The following is a 21,503-nucleotide window of genomic DNA, read 5'->3' as shown; positions in this document are numbered from 1 at the left end:
AGAACTGTTGTCTCAGGTCGGTGAGAGTATCTAGTGCCCCACCATGTCAAGTGTCGTGCTTGTGTATGTGTAACACAACTAGCCGGCTCATGTGATGTTGGGGGAGAAACATTGGGTTCTTTACATCCTAATATATGTTGACATGTTCCATGCATCCTCCACACCTTAGTATATTATAACTGTCTGAGTAAAGCCGTCAGATCTTTTATTAATTTATCAGGGAGGTTTTCATAATCCATCCCTTAGGTTTCAGTCTGACCTCGCTTGACCTTGACTTTAATGAACTAGGAAATTGGTGTATGATTCCCATTCTGTTCAGGAATTAAATACTACTTGTGTTACACATAGTAATTTACTTCATTCAGAGTATTGAGTAGGATCAACTGCGAGAGTCTGAGTTGGTTCTGGGTTCTGTTACGGTTTGGATAAGGTTATTCCCGCGGGTCTTTGCTCCCCCTTACATGGGTGCCACTGATCACCCTGGGGGCGCTCTAGTCAGCCACGGACTGAGACAGTCCCTATGTTCCGGCCTTACACCCCTGGCGAGTGGACAAATCCAGCCATACCTCTGTCACTCCCGGCTGAATTTGCCCACTTTAACACTGGGGAAATACACAGGTGAAGTCTTGCCACTTCACGCTCATCAAGGTCGCCAGCTGGGTACCTGTATTCGCATCCCAACAACACTTCTCAGTGGTCTTGTTAATTATCATAAGCCAAGGACTCAATGCCAGATATAATGCAATACAATATTAAATAATTTACTACACTCCCCCTAAAGATGGAAGGCTCACTCAAATGCAATGGTAAATGTAATGATAACTTTACTGGATAAAACTTCAATAAATCCAAGAGGTAAATAATATATATACGTCTGTTCATATAGTACAGATGTCCCGTATTAGAACTGCAGGTGTTGGAAAACTCTATTTCGATGTCAGACGGCAGCAACACTCCTCACTCCACCTCTGGCAACACAGTCAGCTGGACTCTTTAAGTGCTTCACTCCTAGCTTCTTGAAACTAAACACTTCCTCTAGTTGCCAGAAAATGTCACTACACCTCACACACATATATTAACTCATGTGTATATATATATATATATATATATATATATATATATATATATATATATATATATATATATATATATATATATATATATATATATATATATATATATATATATGTCGTACCTAATAGCCAGAACGCACTTCTCAGCCAACTATGCATGGCCCAATTTGCCTAATAAGCCAAGTTTTCATGAATTAATGTTTTTTCGACTACCTAACCTACCTAACCTAACCTAACCTAACTTTTTCTGCTACCTAACCTAACCTAACCGATAGAGATAGGTTAGGTTAGGTTAGGTAGGGTTGGTTAGGTTCGGTCATATATCTACGTTAATTTTAACTCCAATAACAAAAAATTGACCTCATACATAATGAAATGGGTAGCTTTATCATTTCATAAGAAAAAAATTAGAAGAAATATATTAATTCAAGAAAACTTGGCTTATTAGGCAAATCGGGCCTTGCATAGTAGGCTGAGAAGTGCATTCTGGCTACTAGGTACGACATATATATATATATATATATATATATATATATATATATATATATATATATATATATATATATATATATATATATATGTGTGTCGTACCTAGTAGCCAGAACGCACTTCTCAGCCTACTATGCAAGGCCAGATTTGCCTAATAAGCCAAGTTTTCAAGAATGAATTGTTCTTCGACTACCTAACCTACCTAACCTAACCTAACCTAACCTAACTTTTTCGGCTACCTAACCTAACCTAACCTAACTTTTTCGGCTACCTAACCTAACCTAACCTGTAAAGATAGGTTAGGTTAGGTAGGGTTGGTTAGGTTCGGTCATATATCTATGTTAATTTTAACTCCAATAAAAAAAAAATGACCTCATACATAATGAAATGGGTAGCTTTATCATTTCATAAGAAAAACATTTGAGAAAATTTATTAATTCAGGAAAACTTGGCTTATTAGGCAAATCCGGCCTTGCATAGTAGGCTAAGAAGTGCGTTCTGGCTACTAGGTACGACATATATATATATATATGCGAACAAGCCTGAATGGTCCCCAGGACAATATGCAACTGAAAACTCACACCCCAGAAGTGACTCGAACCCATACTCCCAGAAGCAACGCAACTGGTATGTACAAGACGCCTTAATCCACTTGACCATCACGACCGGACAAAATGAGGTGATAGCCGAGGCTATTTGAACCACCCCACCGCCGGCACTCGGATAGTAATCTTGGGCATAGCATTTTACCAAATCACCTCATTCTTTGGGGCACACGTGAGGAACACAAATGCGAACAAGCCTGAATGGTCCCCAGGACAATATGCAACTGAAAACTCACACCCCAGAAGTGACTCGAACCCATACTCCCAGAAGCAACGCAACTGGTATGTACAAGACGCCTTAATCCACTTGACCATCACGACCGGACAAAATGAGGTGATAGCCGAGGCTATTTGAACCACCCCACCGCCGGCACTCGGATAGTAATCTTGGGCATAGCATTTTACCAAATCACCTCATTCTTTGGGGCACACGTGAGGAACACAAATGCGAACAAGCCTGAATGGTCCCCAGGACAATATGCAACTGAAAACTCACACCCCAGAAGTGACTCGAACCCATACTCCCAGAAGCAACGCAACTGGTATGTACAAGACGCCTTAATCCACTTGACCATCACGACCGGACAAAATGAGGTGATAGCCGAGGCTATTTGTACCACCCCACCGCCGGCACTCGGATAGTAATCTTGGGCATAGCATTTTACCAAATCACCTCATTCTTTGGGGCACACGTGAGGAACACAAATGCGAACAAGCCTGAATGGTCCCCAGGACAATATGCAACTGAAAACTCACACCCCAGAAGTGACTCGAACCCATACTCCCAGAAGCAACGCAACTGGTATGTACAAGACGCCTTAATCCACTTGACCATCACGACCGGACAAAATGAGGTGATAGCCGAGGCTATTTGAACCACCCCACCGCCGGCACTCGGATAGTAATCTTGGGCATAGCATTTTACCAAATCACCTCATTCTTTGGGGCACACGTGAGGAACACAAATGCGAACAAGCCTGAATGGTCCCCAGGACAATATGCAACTGAAAACTCACACCCCAGAAGTGACTCGAACCCATACTCCCAGAAGCAACGCAACTGGTATGTACAAGACGCCTTAATCCACTTGACCATCACGACCGGACAAAGTGAGGTGATAGCCGAGGCTATTTGAACCACCCCACCGCCGGCACTCGGATAGTAATCTTGGGCATAGCATTTTACCAAATCACCTCATTCTTTGGGGCACACGTGAGGAACACAAATGCGAACAAGCCTGAATGGTCCCCAGGACAATATGCAACTGAAAACTCACACCCCAGAAGTGACTCGAACCCATACTCCCAGAAGCAACGCAACTGGTATGTACAAGACGCCTTAATCCACTTGACCATCACGACCGGACAAAATGAGGTGATAGCCGAGGCTATTTGAACCACCCCACCGCCGGCACTCGGATAGTAATCTTGGGCATAGCATTTTACCAAATCACCTCATTCTTTGGGGCACACGTGAGGAACACAAATGCGAACAAGCCTGAATGGTCCCCAGGACAATATGCAACTGAAAACTCACACCCCAGAAGTGACTCGAACCCATACTCCCAGAAGCAACGCAACTGGTATGTACAAGACGCCTTAATCCACTTGACCATCACGACCGGACAAAATGAGGTGATAGCCGAGGCTATTTGTACCACCCCACCGCCGGCACTCGGATAGTAATCTTGGGCATAGCATTTTACCAAATCACCTCATTCTTTGGGGCACACGTGAGGAACACAAATGCGAACAAGCCTGAATGGTCCCCAGGACAATATGCAACTGAAAACTCACACCCCAGAAGTGACTCGAACCCATACTCCCAGAAGCAACGCAACTGGTATGTACAAGACGCCTTAATCCACTTGACCATCACGACCGGACAAAATGAGGTGATAGCCGAGGCTATTTGAACCACCCCACCGCCGGCACTCGGATAGTAATCTTGGGCATAGCATTTTACCAAATCACCTCATTCTTTGGGGCACACATGAGGAACACAAATGCGAACAAGCCTGAATGGTCCCCAGGACAATATGCAACTGAAAACTCACACCCCAGAAGTGACTCGAACCCATACTCCCAGAAGCAACGCAACTGGTATGTACAAGACGCCTTAATCCACTTGACCATCACGACCGGACAAAATGAGGTGACAAAATGTGCTCCTGGAGGTCCGGGTTCGAGTCACTTCTGGAGTGTGGAGTTTTCATTTATATTTATACTAGCTGTACCCGGCAACTCGTTGCTGTGGCTGAGCAATGCATGTGCGTTGCTGAGACACAGCAACCTTCCCCGGTCTCCTAGACTTCCCCCACCATTTCCCCGTTTCCCGTCCCCTCATCCTCCCAACCATTCCTCTCCCCTGTCCCCTCATCCTCTCAACAATTCCCTACTCCCCTGTCCCCTTGTCATCCCCACCATTACCCCCCTCCCCTCATCCGTCCCTTTGTCCTTCTCCCATCATCCTATACTCCAGCGTCCCCTTGTGATCTTAACCATTCCCCTCCCCAATCCCCTCGTCCTCCCTACCCCTTTTCCATTCCCCTGTCCCTTCATCCCCAACTCCCTTGCCCTCCCAACCATTACCACCTACCCTGTCCCCTCGTCCTCCCCCCCATCTCTCGTCCCCTTATCCTCCCCACCATTCTCCACTCCCTCGTACAATTGATTCTCAAATGATCTGATGTTCCCATCAGAAAATTGGGAACATCAAATGATTATATATTCCCATCACTGAAATATAAGAAAAACAGTTTTAAAAAACGAAATAAAAAAAACAATGAAAAAATACGAAAATAAATTATACTCGAGAAATGAACAGTATGATAAGCAACACAGCTCAATTCCAATGCAATGTCACACAACATAATTAAATCAAAATGAAAATAAATCGAAATCTATGAAAATTCAATAATTCAATTTGTTAATGCAATCGGAAATATTGAAATGGAATTGTGACATATTTATTATAGCGTGTGTTGCTCTTATGTGCAACAGATGGTTCTTTTTTTTAAAGTAACGTGGACCAAACAACACACTAAAAAGTGAAGGGACGACGACGTTTCGGTTCATCCTGCACCATTCTCAAGTCGATTGTGAATAAATAAATAAATATGTTTATTCAGGTAAGGTACATACATACAAGTGATGTTACATTAATGGATTGATATATAGATAGAGCTAGTACATACAATGCCTAAAGCCACTATTACGCAATGCGTTTCGGACAAGAAAAACATTAATATCTAGAACTTAATACTAATTGAGCATAAAGAATAAAGTGTTGAGAACAAATACAAATAAAGATAAAAAAAAAGGGGGAACATGACTGAAAAAGCAGCACAAATACAATAGGTTGACAAACAGTGTTGATTAAAAAAAAAAATAAAAAATAAATAACAGACATGGGTTGACAATAGAGGAGTGAGGTTGGTTACAGGGAATTTATTAGGTAGTGTTTAGTTTTTATCTTAAACTGGTTGAGAGAGGTACAGTCTTTAACATGGTTGGGAAGGTCATTCCACATTCTGGGCCCCTTGATTTGTAGAGCATTTCTAGTTTGATTAAGTCGTACTCTAGGAATATCAAAACTGTATTTATTTCTGGTGTGGTGCTCATGGGTTCTGTTACAACCTTCAATGAAGCTTTTGAGGTCAGGATTGGCATTACAGTTCAGCGTTTTATATATGTATAATACACAAGAGAGAATGTGCAGTGACTTAATATCTAACATATTCAGAGATTTGAATGATCCAGGATGGACCAAAACGTTGTCGTCCCATCACTTTCTAGTATTTGGTTTTTCGACATATTTCAGCCACTTTATTGTGACTCCTCATCTTCAAAAAAATAATGTTTTTTACTTGTCACAGGTGTGGCATCTATACTTATACTTACGAAATGAACGGAATGGTAAACAACACAGCTCAATTCCAATGTAATGTCACACAAAATAATTAAATCAAAATGAAAATAAATCGAAATCAATGAAAATTCAATTAATCAATGCAATCGGAAACATTGAAATGGAATCGTAACATATTTAGTATAGTGTGTGTTGCACTTAAATGCAACAGATGGCACTTAAAAAAAAAGCATGGATTTACCTGTCACAGGTGTGGCATCTATACGTATACTCACAAAATCAATGGTATGGTAAATAACACATCTCAATTCTAATGCAATGCCACACAAAATAATGAAATCAGAAAGAAAATAAATCAAAATCTATGAAAATTAACTATATCAATGGAATCGTAAACATTGAAATGGAATCGTAACATATTTAGTATAGAGTGGGCTGCTCTAACGTGCAACAGATGGTGCTGATTTAAAAAAAAAACATGCGTGTATTTGATTGGAACCTTGTGTCAAAATTTCAAAGCAATTGGTGAAGAACTTTTAGAGATTACAGTGTATGTTGCTCTTACATCCAACAGATGGCGCTGATTTTAAAAAATTAGCATGTTTTTTCCTGTCACAGGTGAGGCAAGTATATAGTGGGTATATAAAAACATGCGCCTATTCGAATGCAACGTTGTGTCAAAATTTCAAAACAATCGGTATAGAGGTTTTGAAGATTTCCACCACATGAAAACACATGAAAAAATACAGTTTTTCAAATAAAGCATGTTTTTCCATCACAGACGGGACATATCTATAGTATGTATATAAAAACCGATGTTGAACAAACGAACATTTCCACTTTTATTTATATAGATATATATAACCTGGCACATATCCTAATCCTACCACCACACTAGTAGTAATAATAACGACAATGATCACGACATGAATAATACTCTAGCTCAACTAGATCAAGGGGTAATGGGAGGGAATTTATCTACCCAAGTTCTCTCTGCTACAAAGTCGTCATATCCTCTGGCGATGGTTGCTGTGGTCCCCTGTTCTGGTAGTTGGTCCTCTGTTGTTGGTACTGAAGACAGGTCCCTGCTCACGTCGTCTCCCTCCTCCCACGCTGGAACTGTAGACAAACTTGCAGCCTGGTTCAGTGTCCCCTTCTCAATCTTCCAGTGGACTTGACCCGGTCACAGCAGTTCGCTTGATGTGTCTAAACATGGCCCGCAGGGCGTCCACACGACCCTGCCCAACGTTCACCTCTGCTACAGACAATCAGCAAAAGAGCTCTTGGCGCTCTAACACCAACTACGCCCTGCTTCCATGTATACTCCCCAGGAGTCAACTAATTTTCCTTGACGTCTGTAGCATCAATGCGGCCACTTTGGTCCACTGGCTGGGGCTTCCTTGCCTCCAAATTGGGAGCTCACTTGGATGTGTCCATTCTCAATGACAGGCAGCGACTCACTGAGTGCTGCAGGGCACCGGGCCGCATGGATCCTTCCACCCTGTGACGTCACACCACCCGAGGGCGTCGCGTTATTCGTCAATTAGGTCACGTGACCTTACCTAGACAATCACAGATGGCTAGCGTCAGGCTCCTTTGGTGGGAACATCTTCGTCTCGGCGCCATCTTGTAACACTAAAGGGCGTAAGCCACTTGTAGAACCAAAATTAAATCAGCAAATTCACTTCCCACACGATAACTCTTAATACCTTTATATCAAAATGTTCCCTGAGCATCAGAGAACGTGGTGGTTGTAGAGATATGATGCTTTATACTGGCTTAGAAAAGATGTAGGGTGGGACATCATCACAGTTCTCAGTGCGAACAGTGACATTGATCACTATGACTTGTGGCTTTTGTTTAGGCCACTGGTCACTGACTAGCCACTGAGGTCCATTGAACCACATCTTAGCTCTGGCTAATTGCCTTAATGTCAATCCTCTGGAAAGGTAGTCTTTGAAAGGTAGAAATATTTTCTTTGGTAGGTACATTTCTTAGCTTGTACCCTGCTGACAATTCTCATATTTCCCTAATACGATTACTTATGTATGGAGTTTTGTTATTATAATTTCTCACCCACTGTAAGACTGCCTCATTATCTGACCATACCACTGTTTCTGTAAAGTGAAGAATATATAAAGTTTTGGTTAGGTAATGAGCCAGTCTAACTCCTACTAGTATGGCAGTTGATTCTAATTGTGGCAATGACCGTTTCTTTAACGGTGCTACCTAGCTTTGGATGTGAGTAGGGTTGTCTGCTCATTTGTTACTAATAGGCTACAGTGCAATACACCTTTCCTGGGGCATCACGGAACACAAGTAGCTTAATAGGTTGATCAGGTTTTATAGGAAAGGTAATGCAAGAAAAACTTAATGTGAGGAAAACTTAATGCGAGGAGGTTTTAAAGAACAGGTTTTAAAACTTAAACCTGTTGCGAGGAAACTTAATGTTGTTTAGGAAACGTAGATCCGTTGTCAAGTGTTTCTGTTAGGATTAAGTACTACACACATTAAGTGTAGCATGTTTTGAGCAGATGCTCTTTTGTTTATAACCTTTTAAATACTAAGTTATGTTACGTATACCTGTCACGTCATTGATGTTGTTGTTGAGAATAAACCATGAGTGCATGAAGATTGCTTCTATTCTAGCCTAAACGTAGCAGTGGCGATGAGGATTATTTAACTCCTAAGGCAGAGAGCCCAGGTACAAGACGAGGTGTGAAGATCAGGAGAGAGCAGAGTACATCGTGTGGGGACGGGTGGAGGAATTGTAAACAACAGTGAGTTGTGCAACCCACCGTGTGGCCATGGCTACCCCACTCATCTCAATGGAGTCGTTTAATGCCACCAAGATATCGTTGGACCTGAGGCTCAGCCTGCTGGAACAAACTTCCAGAACCGTGATATTAAGGAGGATACCAACAAGAAAGCGGTATTCTTAGTTTCATTGGATTCTGAAGTATACAGTGTCCTGGGTAACATTTGTGTGCCAGAGCTACCACACACGGCGACCAATGAAGACCTGATTACCCTGCTTAAACGTCATTATATAGTGAAACCTTCATATCACAGGAGTTTGATGGATTTCCAGAAGAGGACGAAAAAGCAGCAGGAATCCGTACAGGATTTATATGCGGAATTGAAGGCGTTGGCTAGCCACAGCAACTATGGAGCACAGTTTGATGGCAGTTGTTCATGGCAGTAGAAAATGAGATATTCTTCCCTAACCTGGTGGCAGAAAACGTGGATCTACAATCGATGACTTCATAGACAGTGCTAGAGAAGATTTTGAACCTGGAAAGGGTTTTTGGAAGTAAGACATCTACTACTCAAGAAATTATTGTCGTAAAGGTCCAGATGTAAACACTGTGGGTACAATCGCAGTAGTAGCAAGTGCAAGTTTTGTGACTACATATGCAACTTTTGTGACAAGGAAGGGCACTTGAGGAAAGTGTGTAGAGAATACCTGAACAGAAATAGCAAGGCCTTGGAGAGGAGACGACTGGGGAATGCAGGAAGAAGAGGTAATGGTACTGTGGTCAAGGCAGTAGAGGAAGAGTAAACTGTCTGAAGAAGCTGCAGGTGAGGAAAGCAGACTATATTCGGTGAAAGAAATGGTATGTTCAGTGAAGTCACAAGTGGTGAATTTTGTAGTTAATGGGAAGTAAGTTTACTTGGAACTGGACACTGGTGCTGCAGTGTCAACATTGTCTAGAAATTGGGCAGATACCCTGCAATTGAATGTTATCTTGAGGTTATCTTGAGATGATTTCGGGGCTTTTTAGTGTCCCCGCGGCCCGGTCCTCGACCAGGCCTCCACCCCCAGGAAGCAGCCCGTGACAGCTGACTAACACCCAGGTACCTATTTTACTGCTAGGTAACAGGGGCATAGGGTGAAAGAAACTCTGCCCATTGTTTCTCGCCGGCGCCTGGGATCGAACCCAGGACCACAGGATCACAAGTCCAGTGTGCTGTCCGCTCGGCCGACCGGCTCCCTTGTAATACCCGGTAGAAAATAATTAAGTGCATACGATAATATTGAGGTCTATGGCAAGGTGTCGGCAAAAGTAAGCTACAAGGGAAAAGAAATTGTCCAAGATTTTTATGTAGTGGATTCACATAATCCTAGCCTATGTGGTAGGGATCTTATGGAAAAGGTGGGAATTTTCTTGGCGGACCTAGATGAATTGTCGAGAGTTAAAACAATTAAAAATGCCGAAGATATGTTATAAAAATATTCAGTTGAGGCAGGTAAGCCAATTAATAGCATGGTGGCAAAAATTCACCTGAAAAGTAGGGCTTCTCCTAAATTTTTCAATACAAGAACAGTTCCGTTCCATTACAAGCAACTGGTGGAATCAAACCTAAAAAAGGCATGTGGCCGAAGGCATCTTAGAGCCAATTAGTGAGTGGGCAGCCCCAATTGGACCAGTGGTGAAGGCAGACCGGAAATCCATGAGAATCTGTGCAGATTTCAAGGAGTAAAATAACCTCATTCATTGTGAGAAGTACCCTTTACCTAAGAGAGATGAGTTGTTACCAGTGGTCTGCAAGGGAGCAATCTTTCCTAAGATTGACCTGAAAGATGCCTACTTGCAAATTCCTGTAAAGGAGAGCCAGAAATTGTTAGTGATTAATACCCACAATGGGTTATTTAAGATTAAAAGACTTCCTTTTGGACTCTTCTTGCCTCCAGCAATTTTTCAGAGATTCATATGTCCCAGACGTTAGTAAACATTGATGGTGTGGCTAGCTTCTTAGATAACATTATTGTATGCGGGGAGAATGAGTAAGAGCATGATGCTAGATTAGAACAGGTATTGAATCTCCTGCAAGGGCACAATGTGAAGATTAATAAGTGTAAAACAACACTGAAGACCAAGGCTATTGAATACCTGGGGTACCATATTTCAGGTAAGAGCTTTACTCCTTCTCACTAAAATGTAGCTGCTATAGTAGATGCCCCAGCCCCAACATCAGTGGGGGAAGTACAGTCTTTTGTGGGGATGGTAACATATTTTTGTAAGTTTGTGAAGAACGTTTCAACAAAATTAGTGCCCTTGTATGAATTGTTAAAAAAGGGTGGATAGATTTAAGTGGGCAGCAAGAGAGGAGAATGCCTTCAGGAATATTATGCAGGAATTTATAAATTCTCCAGTCCTCACTAATTTTATTGGTAGACTCCTTTTAAAACTAGAGGTAGATGCTTCCCCAGTAGTAGTGGGTTGTGTATTATTACAGGAAGTAGATGGTCAAGATAAAGTAGTATATTTTGCTAGCAAGATATTATCTCCTGCAGAACAGAATTATTATCAATTAGGCAAAGAAGCCTTAGCTTTGGTATATGCTGTAAAAATTTTTAGGTATTTTCTGCTGGGTCGGAAATTTCTTGCTTGAACAGGTCATAAACCCCTGCTAGGATTGTTTGGCAGAGGTAAATAAATTCCAGTTAATGCCAATGCTAGAATTCAAAGATGGGCGTTGCTACTCTCACAGTTTGAGTATGATTATGAGTTTAAGCCAGGCAAGGATAATGTAGTAGCTGATGCATTAAGTAGATTGCCTGTGACAGAAGAATTGAATTCCAGTATTCCAGTGGAGTATGTTAACCTGGTGGAATCTATGTCTTTTGAGGATATTTCATTCCAGACTATTAGGAAGGCATTAGTAGTAGTAGAGATTAGGAGAAAGTAGGAGTAGGAGAAATTAGTAGGAGTAGGAGAAAGTAGAGATTCCAAATTAAATCTGTTGATGATGTCGAATATTGTTGGAATGATTTTTTATTATTGTCAGAGTATGCTGCAGTAAAGGCTGACCTTAGTAATCACCAGGATGTACTCTTGTATAGGAATAGTGTAGTGGTTCCTGGGGAACTAAGATGTAAGATTTTGGGACAGCTGCATGTAGGCCATAATGGCATAAATGCTATGAAAGCAGAAGCTAGAAGTTGGGTTTGGTGGCCAAAAATGGACCAGGATATTGCTGAGGTAACTAAGAATTGTCAAATTTGCTTAAATAATTCTCAGACACCCCCAGGCTCCAGTACTTTCTTGGCCATGCACTGGAAAACCCTGGTCTAGACTTTATATAGATTATGCGGGACCTATGGATAACAAATATTACCTGGTGGGTGTTGATTCATATACAAAATTTCTGGATGTTCATGTGTGTAATTCCAGCACATCATCTGTAACGTGAACTGCTAAGGAAAACATTTTGTAATTTTGGATTGCCAGACATGGTTGTGTCAGACAATGCTCCTTATTTTATTTCTGGGGAAATGGAGGATTTTTTTTTAGAAAATAGTATTAAACATGTAACACCTGCCCCTTATAATCCCTCTTCAACTGGTGTGGCGGAGAGAGCAGTGAGATCCTTGAAAGAATGGTTAGAGCTGTTTATGGTAGGTACTATTAATAGAAGGTTTTGTAGATTTTTATGTAATCAAAGAAAAACAGTTCATTCTACTACTGGTAAATCTCCTTCTGAATTACTGTTTAAAAGACACTTTAAAGTGCACATGGAAGCAGTAAAGACAGATCCAGATAAAGAGAAATTGGTTACTAGCTTGGCCAGTCAGTTGGCTCAGGAAGAGGAATTGTTTAACGAGAGGGATGCAGTATACGCAAGGAATTTGGGAATTGGTATGCCTTGGGTAGAAGGAATTAATTGGAAAGTCTTGGTATGCAAGAATTTCACCGTGCAAGTACAGAGGTTTGGGAATATTAATTGGAAAAGACATGCATATCGACTAATGCCAAGGTTCATGGGGAATTTTGAAGACCCTTCAGGTGGTGGGGGGGGGGGGGGCAGCTAGTTATACCCATCCTAATAATGAAGGGGTAGCACCTGCAGGAGACAGGGAGGCACAGCAAGGGGCAACAGAGGATAATGGGATAGAGTTAACGCTATGGACTCTGCAGTTAGTAATTCAGAAGAAATGTTCCCCAGAAGTAACAGGTGTGGAGCACCAGTTGAGAAATGCTTAACCTGTAGGGGTAGAGTTTAATTAAAAGTGTAGGAATGTTAAGATTAAATACTGCAGACATTAAGTGTAGCATGTTTTGAGCAGATGCTCTTTTGTTTATAACCTTGTATATAGTAAGTTATGTAATGAATACCTGTGACGTTATTGTTGGTGTTGTTGAGAATAAACCATCAGTGGACAAAAATTGTTTCTCTTCCGGCATAAACATAACAGTTTGCATTTTTGTAGTAAGGCATTGCGTAGCAGATCATCCCAACCTAATTTGCTTTGCCATACAGATTTGGCATTTTTATGCAGCTTTCTTGCATGAGCTGTTTACCCTTTATTAATAAGGGCCTTACTAGTCCCTAAGGGTTCAACGGTTTGCTGACTTGTGATAGTAGTTTCCTCATAGTTAAATTGGCGATATCTGGTTCCACCGATTTAATAATCAACTCATCTGAAGTTGTATCCCATTCTACACCTAGTACTTTAAACTTCTGAGGTACCTTGCAGTCGGGGTATTCGGCTTCAGTTAGTTGATTTAATTAATGATTATTGGAGCCCTATGACTGGAGAAGCATATTTGCTTCCAACAACTCTCAATTAGCCTCATGATACATAGTTAGCAGGTTTTCTTCACTGCTGGTTGTTCCTTGGAAACATGTCCATATACAGATTATTGCTATTGTCAGTTTTATTTGGACTATTAAACTTCTTCAAATGCGTATCTAAGGTTGCTTGAAGCAGAAATGGTGATGAAGTAGTATCAAACAAAACTTATGCATATCTGTATGTGATTATTTCACTGGATCACTGGGATCCTTGATCCATAGAAACTTGGTATAGATATGGCCTTCCTGTAGACTTCCCCTAAGGAATGCCTTGATGATGTCGGCCATGTATGCTTAAGTCCCTATGCAAAACCTTAACAGCACATAGTATAGCCTCTGTGTTAGGCTTGGGCCTGTTTAAGTGTAGTCAGTCAAAGAGACACTATTTGGGTGATCCTTAGCAATGCAGTTAAACACAATCCAGCACTGTGGTAGAAGTTTTTTCTTCCACCTGCGGTTTGGGCGACCTAGGTCTGGTGTCCCCACACAGTACTGTATGGTGTTGACCCTTATGGCACCTGTTGCATGTCTGTAGTGGTGTGGCACAGGTACTGTGGTCATGTGATTTTAAGCATCTGGTGCATTTATGCAACTCTTTAAGATGATATATTCAGGGGTAATTTTGACAGTGGTACAGTGAGTGTTCTTTTTGGCAGAAGAAACAGTCTCTCCATCCTACAGTAGTGTTAGGAGTCACCCCTTGGGTGACACAGTTACTGCATGTTTGGAGGGACTCACTGTGTACGTACCTACACTGCTCTTTTTCCACCTTAGAGTGGTAGTAGATATTTTATGTTTATTAGTTTTATTTGTGATACTCTTTGATCTCACTGATTGTGGTCGACCAGATATGTGGTATGTCAGTGGTGGTATGGCTGGTGGTATGTCAGTGGTGGTATGGCCGGTGGTATGTCAGTGGTGGTATGGCCGGTGGTATGTCAGTGGTGGTATGGCCGGTGGTATGTCAGTGGTGGTATGGCCGGTGGTATGTCAGTGGTGGTATGGCCGGTGGTATGTCAGTGGTGGTATGGCCGGTGGTATGTCAGTGGTGGTATGGCCGGTGGTATGTCAGTGGTGGTATGGCTGGTGGTATGTCAGATATTATTCTGTCATGAGCGTTCAGCCTATTGACAGTTATTCTAAATCCCTCAAAACTCTCGTCAAGGGATAGGATGTCTGTCCTATAATGAGAACGGATGGAGGCTAGAATTTCTTTGAGAAATTTTCCCTGAATCTCTAATTTTAACACTGACTTTGCCCTAGGCACATCTGCCTTGGCAGCAAGAGCTTTGACTAGAGACTCCACTTGGAGTCTAAATTCTTGAAGAACTTCAGGTGTTGCATGTGGTGTCGTCATTGCTCTCAGTTTATAGTAGAGATTAGCTATAGCAATTTATTTTTATTATAGTGTACATGTAACAACTGTATGGCAGTATCGTAGTCGTCATCGACCCGCCGATGACGACTACTAAATATTAACTACCAAACTACCAAATATTAACTACTTTGGTAGTTATTATTATTATTATTATTATTATTATTGAAAAAATCCATAGGAGCCGTAGTGAATATTCGAACCTTCTGTGGTCCCTGACACTAGCATGACCATGTCGTGGTCTAGTTGTGTAGTGGGTGTGCCTGGGAACACCCTCATGGGTTCGAATCCTCATTACGGCTCCAACGGACTTTCTCTTTGATGCAGTCACGTTAGTGTGATTACTCTCTGTGTGAGATATTATTATTATTATTATTATTATTAAGTAACAGTAATGATTCTCACAGACATAATAACATAGGATAACAAAAAGAACACTTATGTACTTGTGAAATTTATGTAAAGAATTTACAGCAAGTGTTTGGCACTCTCCTGAGTGCTTTGTCAAGGTGTGAGTGTGTAGTGAGGACGACACTTACACCTCAACGACTAATATCCGTGGTTGACATGGTCGTCTCGTCCTCACCCACACACCACAAAATACCTTGACAAAGCCATCAGGAGAGTGTGAAAAACTTGACATAAATATACAAATTCACAAATGTGGGTTTTTATACTATATTATTATTATTATTATTACTATTGTTATTCCTTGTTATTGTTTAAGTGGAACAAAAGTTAGGTGGCCAAGTGGGCAGCGGAGGGCAGTAACAACTAGGGGTACACAAGGCTCCCAGGTAACATGTTGGTGGTTCCTACAGGGTCGTGGGGAGTGTGCTGGTCGCAGCGTGGGTGTGGCCTGGGTAGTGAGGAGAGGAACGTGTGGTGTGCAGACGCCCAGGGCCGCCCACTCCCGCCCACACTCTGCATACATCACGAGAGGCCGCCCAACTCACGCACCTGCTACACTTCCTGTACAGGTAAGTCTGGCAGTCTCAGTGCTCATCCCTGCTAAGGTATTCATGAGATGGTGTGAGCACCTGGTGAGTCTCTTCTTATGGCTTAGACTTAGGAGTAAAGTTACAAGACGCAGAGGACAACATGTATCATTGTTCGTCATGTACAAGAGTCCTGGGGACCTACACTGGTCATCATGTACAAGAGTCCTGGGGACCAGCACTGGTCATCGTGTACAAGAGTCCTGGGGACCAGCACTGGTCATCATGTACAAGAGTCCTGGGGACCAGCACTGGTCATCGTGTACAAGAGTCCTGGGGACCAGCACTGGTCATCATGTACAAGAGTCCTGGGGACCAGCACTGGTCATCATGTACAAGAGTCCTGGGGACCAGCACTGGTCATCATGTACAAGAGTCCTGGGGACCAGCACAGGTCATCGTGTACAAGAGTCCTGGGGACCAGCACTGGTCATCGTGTACAAGAGTCCTGGGGACCAGCACTGATCATCATGTACAAGAGTCCTGGGGACCAGCACAGGTCATCGTGTACAAGAGTCCTGGGGACCAGCACAGGTCATCATGTACAAGAGTCCTGGGGACCAGCTCTGGTCATCGTGTACAAGAGTCCTGGGGACCTACACTGGTCATCATGTACAAGAGTCCTGGGGACCTACACTGGTCATCATGTACAAGAGTCCTGGGGACCAGCACTGGTCATCGTGTACAAGAGTCCTGGGGACCAGCACTGGTCATCATGTACAAGAGTCCTGGTGACCTACACTGGTCATCATGTACAAGAGTCCTGGGGACCAGCACTGGTCATCGTGTACAAGAGTCCTGGGGACCAGCACTGGTAATCATGTACAAGAGTCCTGGGGACCTACACTGGTCATCATGTACAAGAGTCCTGGGGACCAGCACTGGTCATCATGTACAAGAGTCCTGGGGACCAGCACTGGTCATCGTGTACAAGAGTCCTGGGGACCAGCACTGGTCATCATGTACAAGAGTCCTGGGGACCAGCACAGGTCATCATGTACAAGAGTCCTGGGGACCTACACTGGTCATCATGTACAAGAGTCCTGGGGACCTACACTGGTCATCGTGTACAAGAGTCCTGGGGACCAGCAAGGTCATCGTGTACAAGAGTCCTGGGGACCAGCACTGGTCATCATGTACAAGAGTCCTGGGGACCAGCACTGGTCATCATGTACAAGAGTCCTGGGGACCTACACTGGTCATCATGTACAAGAGTACTGGGGACCTACACTGGTCATCGTGTACAAGAGTCCTGGGGACCTACACTGGTCATCGTGTACAAGAGTCCTGGGGACCAGCACTGGTCATCATGTACAAGAGTCCTGGGGACCGACACTGGTCATCATGTACAAGAGTCCTGGGGACCAGCACAGGTCATCGTGTACAAGAGTCCTGGGGACAAGCACTGGTCATCATGTACAAGAGCCCTGGGGACCTACACTGGTCATCGTGTACAAGAGCCCTGGGGACCTACACTGGTCATCGTGTACAAGAGTCCTGGGGACCTACACTGGTCATCATGTACAAGAGTCCTGGGGACAAGCACTGGTCATCATGTACAAGAGCCGTGGGGACCTACACTGGTCATCGTGTACAAGAGTCCTGGGGACCTACACTGGTCATCATGTACAAGAGTCCTGGGGACCAGCACTGGTCATCGTGTACAAGAGTCCTGGGGACCAGCACTGGTCATCATGTACAAGAGTCCTGGTGACCAGCACTGGTCATCATGTACAAGAGTCCTGGTGACCAGCACTGGTCATCATGTACAAGAGTCCTGGGGACCTACACTGGTCATCGTGTACAAGAGTCCTGGGGACCAGCACTGGTCATCGTGTACAAGAGTCCTGGGGACCAGCACTGGTCATCATGTACAAGAGTCCTGGTGACCAGCACTGGTCATCATGTACAAGAGTCCTGGGGATCTACACTGGTCATCATGTACAAGAGTCCTGGGGACCTACACTGGTCATCGTGTACAAGAGTCCTGGGGATCAGCACTGGTCATCGTGTACAAGAGCCCTGGGGACCTACACTGGTCATCGTGTACAAGAGTCCTGGTGACCTACACTGGTCATCATGTACAAGAGTCCTGGGGACCTACACTGGTCATCGTGTACAAGAGTCCTGGGGACCAGCACTGATCATCGTGTACAAGAGTCCTGGGGACCAGCACTGGTCATCGTGTACAAGAGTCCTGGGGACCTACACTGGGCATCATGTACAAGAGTCCTGGGGACCTACACTGGTCATCATGTACAAGAGTCCTGGGGACCTACACAGGTCATCGTGTACAAGAGTCCTGGGGACCAACACTGGTCATCGTGTACAAGAGTCCTGGGGACCAGCACAGGTCATCGTGTACAAGAGTCCTGGGGACCAGCACTGGTCATCGTGTACAAGAGTCCTAGGGACCTACACTGGTCATCATGTACAAGAGCCCTGGGGACCTACACTGGTCATCGTGTACAAGAGTCCTGGGGACCAGCACTGGTCATCGTGTACAAGAGCCCTGGGGACCAGCACAGGTCATCATGCACAAGAGTCCTGGGGACCAGCACTGGTCATCGTGTACAAGAGCCCTGGGGACCAGCACAGGTCATCATGTACAAGAGTCCTGGGGGCCTACACTGGTCATCGTGTACAAGAGTCCTGGTGACCTACACTGGTCATCGTGTACAAGAGTCCTGGTGACCAGCACTGGTCATCGTGTACAAGAGTCCTGGGGACCTACACTGGTCATCATGTACAAGAGTCCTGGGGACCAGCACAGGTCATCATGTACAAGAGTCCTGGGGACCAGCACAGGTCATCATGTACAAGAGTCCTGGGGACCAGCACAGGTCATCGTGTACAAGAGTCCTGGGGACCTACACTGGTCATCGTGTACAAGAGTCCTGGTGACCAGCACTGGTCATCGTGTACAAGAGTCCTGGGGACCAGCACTGGTCATCGTGTACAAGAGTCCTGGGGACCAGCACTGGTCATCATGTACAAGAGTCCTGGGGACCAGCACTGGTCATCATGTACAAGAGTCCTGGGGACCAGCACTGCTCATCATGTACAAGAGTCCTGGGGACCAGCACTGGTCATCGTGTTCAAGAGTCCTGGGGACCTACACTGGTCATCATGTACAAGAGTCCTGGGGACCTACACTGGTCATCGTGTACAAGAGTCATGGGGACCTACACTGGTCATCGTGTACAAGAGTCCTGGGGACCAGCACTGGTCATCGTGTACAAGAGTCCTGGGGACCAGAACGGGTCATCATGTACAAGAGTCCTGGGGACCAGAACAGGTCATCATGTACAAGAGTCCTGGGGACCAGAACGGGTCATCATGTACAAGAGTCCTGGGGACCAGAACAGGTCATCATGTACAAGAGTCCTGGAGACCTACACTGGTCATCGTGTACAAGAGTCCTGGGGACCTACACTGGTCATCATGTACAAGAGTCCTGGGGACCTACACTGGTCATCATGTACAAGAGTCCTGGGGACCTACACTGGTCATCATGTACAAGAGTCCTTGGGGCCAGCACTGGTCATCATGTACAAGAGTCCTGGGGACCAGCACTGGTCATCATGTTCAAGAGTCCTGGGGACCAGCACTGGTCATCGTGTACAAGAGTCCTGGGGACCTACACTGGTCATCGTGTACAAGAGCCCTGGGGACCAGCACTGGTCATCGTGTACAAGTGCCCTGGGGACCTACACTGGTCATCATGTACAAGAGTCCTGGGGACCAGCACTGGTCATCATGTACAAGAGTCCTGGGGATCTACACTGGTCATCATGTACAAGAGTCCTGGGGACCTACACTGGTCATCATGTACAAGAGTCCTGGGGACCAGCACAGGTCATCGTGTACAAGAGTCCTGGGGACCAGCACAGGTCATCATGTACAAGAGTCCTGGAGACCAGCACTGGTCATCATGTACAAGAGTCCTGGTGACCTACACTGGTCATCGTGTACAAGAGTCCTGGGGACCTACACTGGTCATCGTGTACAAGAGTCCTGGGACCTACACTGGTCATCGTGTACAAGAGTCCTGGGAACCTACACTGGTCATCATGTACAAGAGTCCTGGGGACCAGCACAGGTCATCGTGTACAAGAGTCCTGGAGACCAGCACTGGTCATCATGTACAAGAGCCCTGGGGACCTACACTGGTCATCGTGTACAAGAGTCCTGGGGACCAGCACTGGTCATCATGTACAAGAGTCCTGGGGACCAGCACTGGTCATGATGTACAAGAGTCCTGGGGACCAGCACAGGTCATCATGTACAAGAGTCCTGGGGACCAGCACAGGTCATCGTGTACAAGAGCCCTGGGGACCAGCACTGGTCATCATGTACAAGAGTCCTGGGGACCAGCACTGGTCATCATGTACAAGAGTCCTGGGGACCAGCACTGGTCATCATGTACAAGAGTCCTGGGTACCTACACTGGTCATCGTGTACAAGAGTCCTGGGGACCAGCACTGGTCATCATGTACAAGAGTCCTGGGGACCTACACTGGTCATCGTGTACAAGAGCCCTGGGGACCAGCACTGGTCATGATGTACAAGAGTCCTGGGGACCTACACTGGTCATCGTGTACAAGAGCCCCGGGGACCAGCACTGGTCATCATGTACAAGAGTCCTGGGGATCTACACTGGTCATCGTGTACAAGAGCCCTGGGGACCAGCACTGGTCATCATGTACAAGAGTCCTGGGGACCTACGCTGGTCATCGTGTACAAGAGCCCTGGGGACCAGCACTGGTCATCGTGTACAAGAGCCCTGGGGACCAGCACTGGTCATCGTGTACAAGAGTCCTGGGGACCAGCACTGGTCATCGTGTACAAGAGCCCTGGGGACCAGCACTGGTCATCGTGTACAAGAGCCCTGGGGACCAGCACTGGTCATCGTGTACAAGAGTCCTGGGGACCAGCACTGGTCATCATGTACAAGAGTCCTGGGGACCTACACTGGTCATCGTGTACAAGAGCCCTGGGGACCAGCACTGGTCATGATGTACAAGAGTCCTGGGGACCAGCACAGGTCATCATGTATAAGAGCCCTGGGGACCTACACTGGTCATCGTGTACAAGAGCCCTGGGGACCAGCACTGGTCATCGTGTACAAGAGTCCTGGGGACCTACACTGGTAATCGTGTACAAGAGCCCTGGGGACCAGCACTGGTCATCGTGTACAAGAGTCCTGGGGACCAGCACTGGTCATCATGTACAAGAGTCCTGGGGACCAGCACTGGTCATCGTGTACACGAGTCCTGGGGACCAGCACTGGTCATCATGTACAAGAGTCCTGGGGACCAGCACAGGTCATCATGTACAAGAGCCCTGGGGACCAGCACAGGTCATCGTGTACAAGAGTCATGGGGACCTACACTGGTCATCATGTACAAGAGTCCTGGGGACCTACACTGGTCATCGTGTACAAGAGTCCTGGGGACCTACACTGGTCATCATGTACAAGAGCCCTGGGGACCAGCACTGGTCATTATGT

At 44.9% G+C, this 21,503-nt stretch overlaps 1 protein-coding gene across 1 annotated transcript in view; it reads left to right on the top strand.

Annotated features, from left to right (window-relative positions):
• The window catches only part of LOC123767801 (thrombospondin type-1 domain-containing protein 7B), a 1,125,288-nt gene that overhangs the window by 149,447 nt on the left and 954,338 nt on the right, over window positions 1–21,503 (top strand). The window contains exon 2 of the mRNA XM_069310712.1: window positions 15,815–15,973. Coding sequence (XP_069166813.1) covers window positions 15,815–15,973 — 159 coding nt within the window. The remainder of the gene's footprint in view (window positions 1–15,814; window positions 15,974–21,503) is intronic.

The sequence above is a fragment of the Procambarus clarkii genome, chromosome 67 (assembly GCF_040958095.1).
Source record: "Procambarus clarkii isolate CNS0578487 chromosome 67, FALCON_Pclarkii_2.0, whole genome shotgun sequence".
NCBI lineage: Eukaryota > Metazoa > Arthropoda > Malacostraca > Decapoda > Cambaridae > Procambarus > Procambarus clarkii.
Note: the sequence above shows the minus strand (reverse complement) of the source record. Positions and strands in the feature narration are given on the sequence as shown.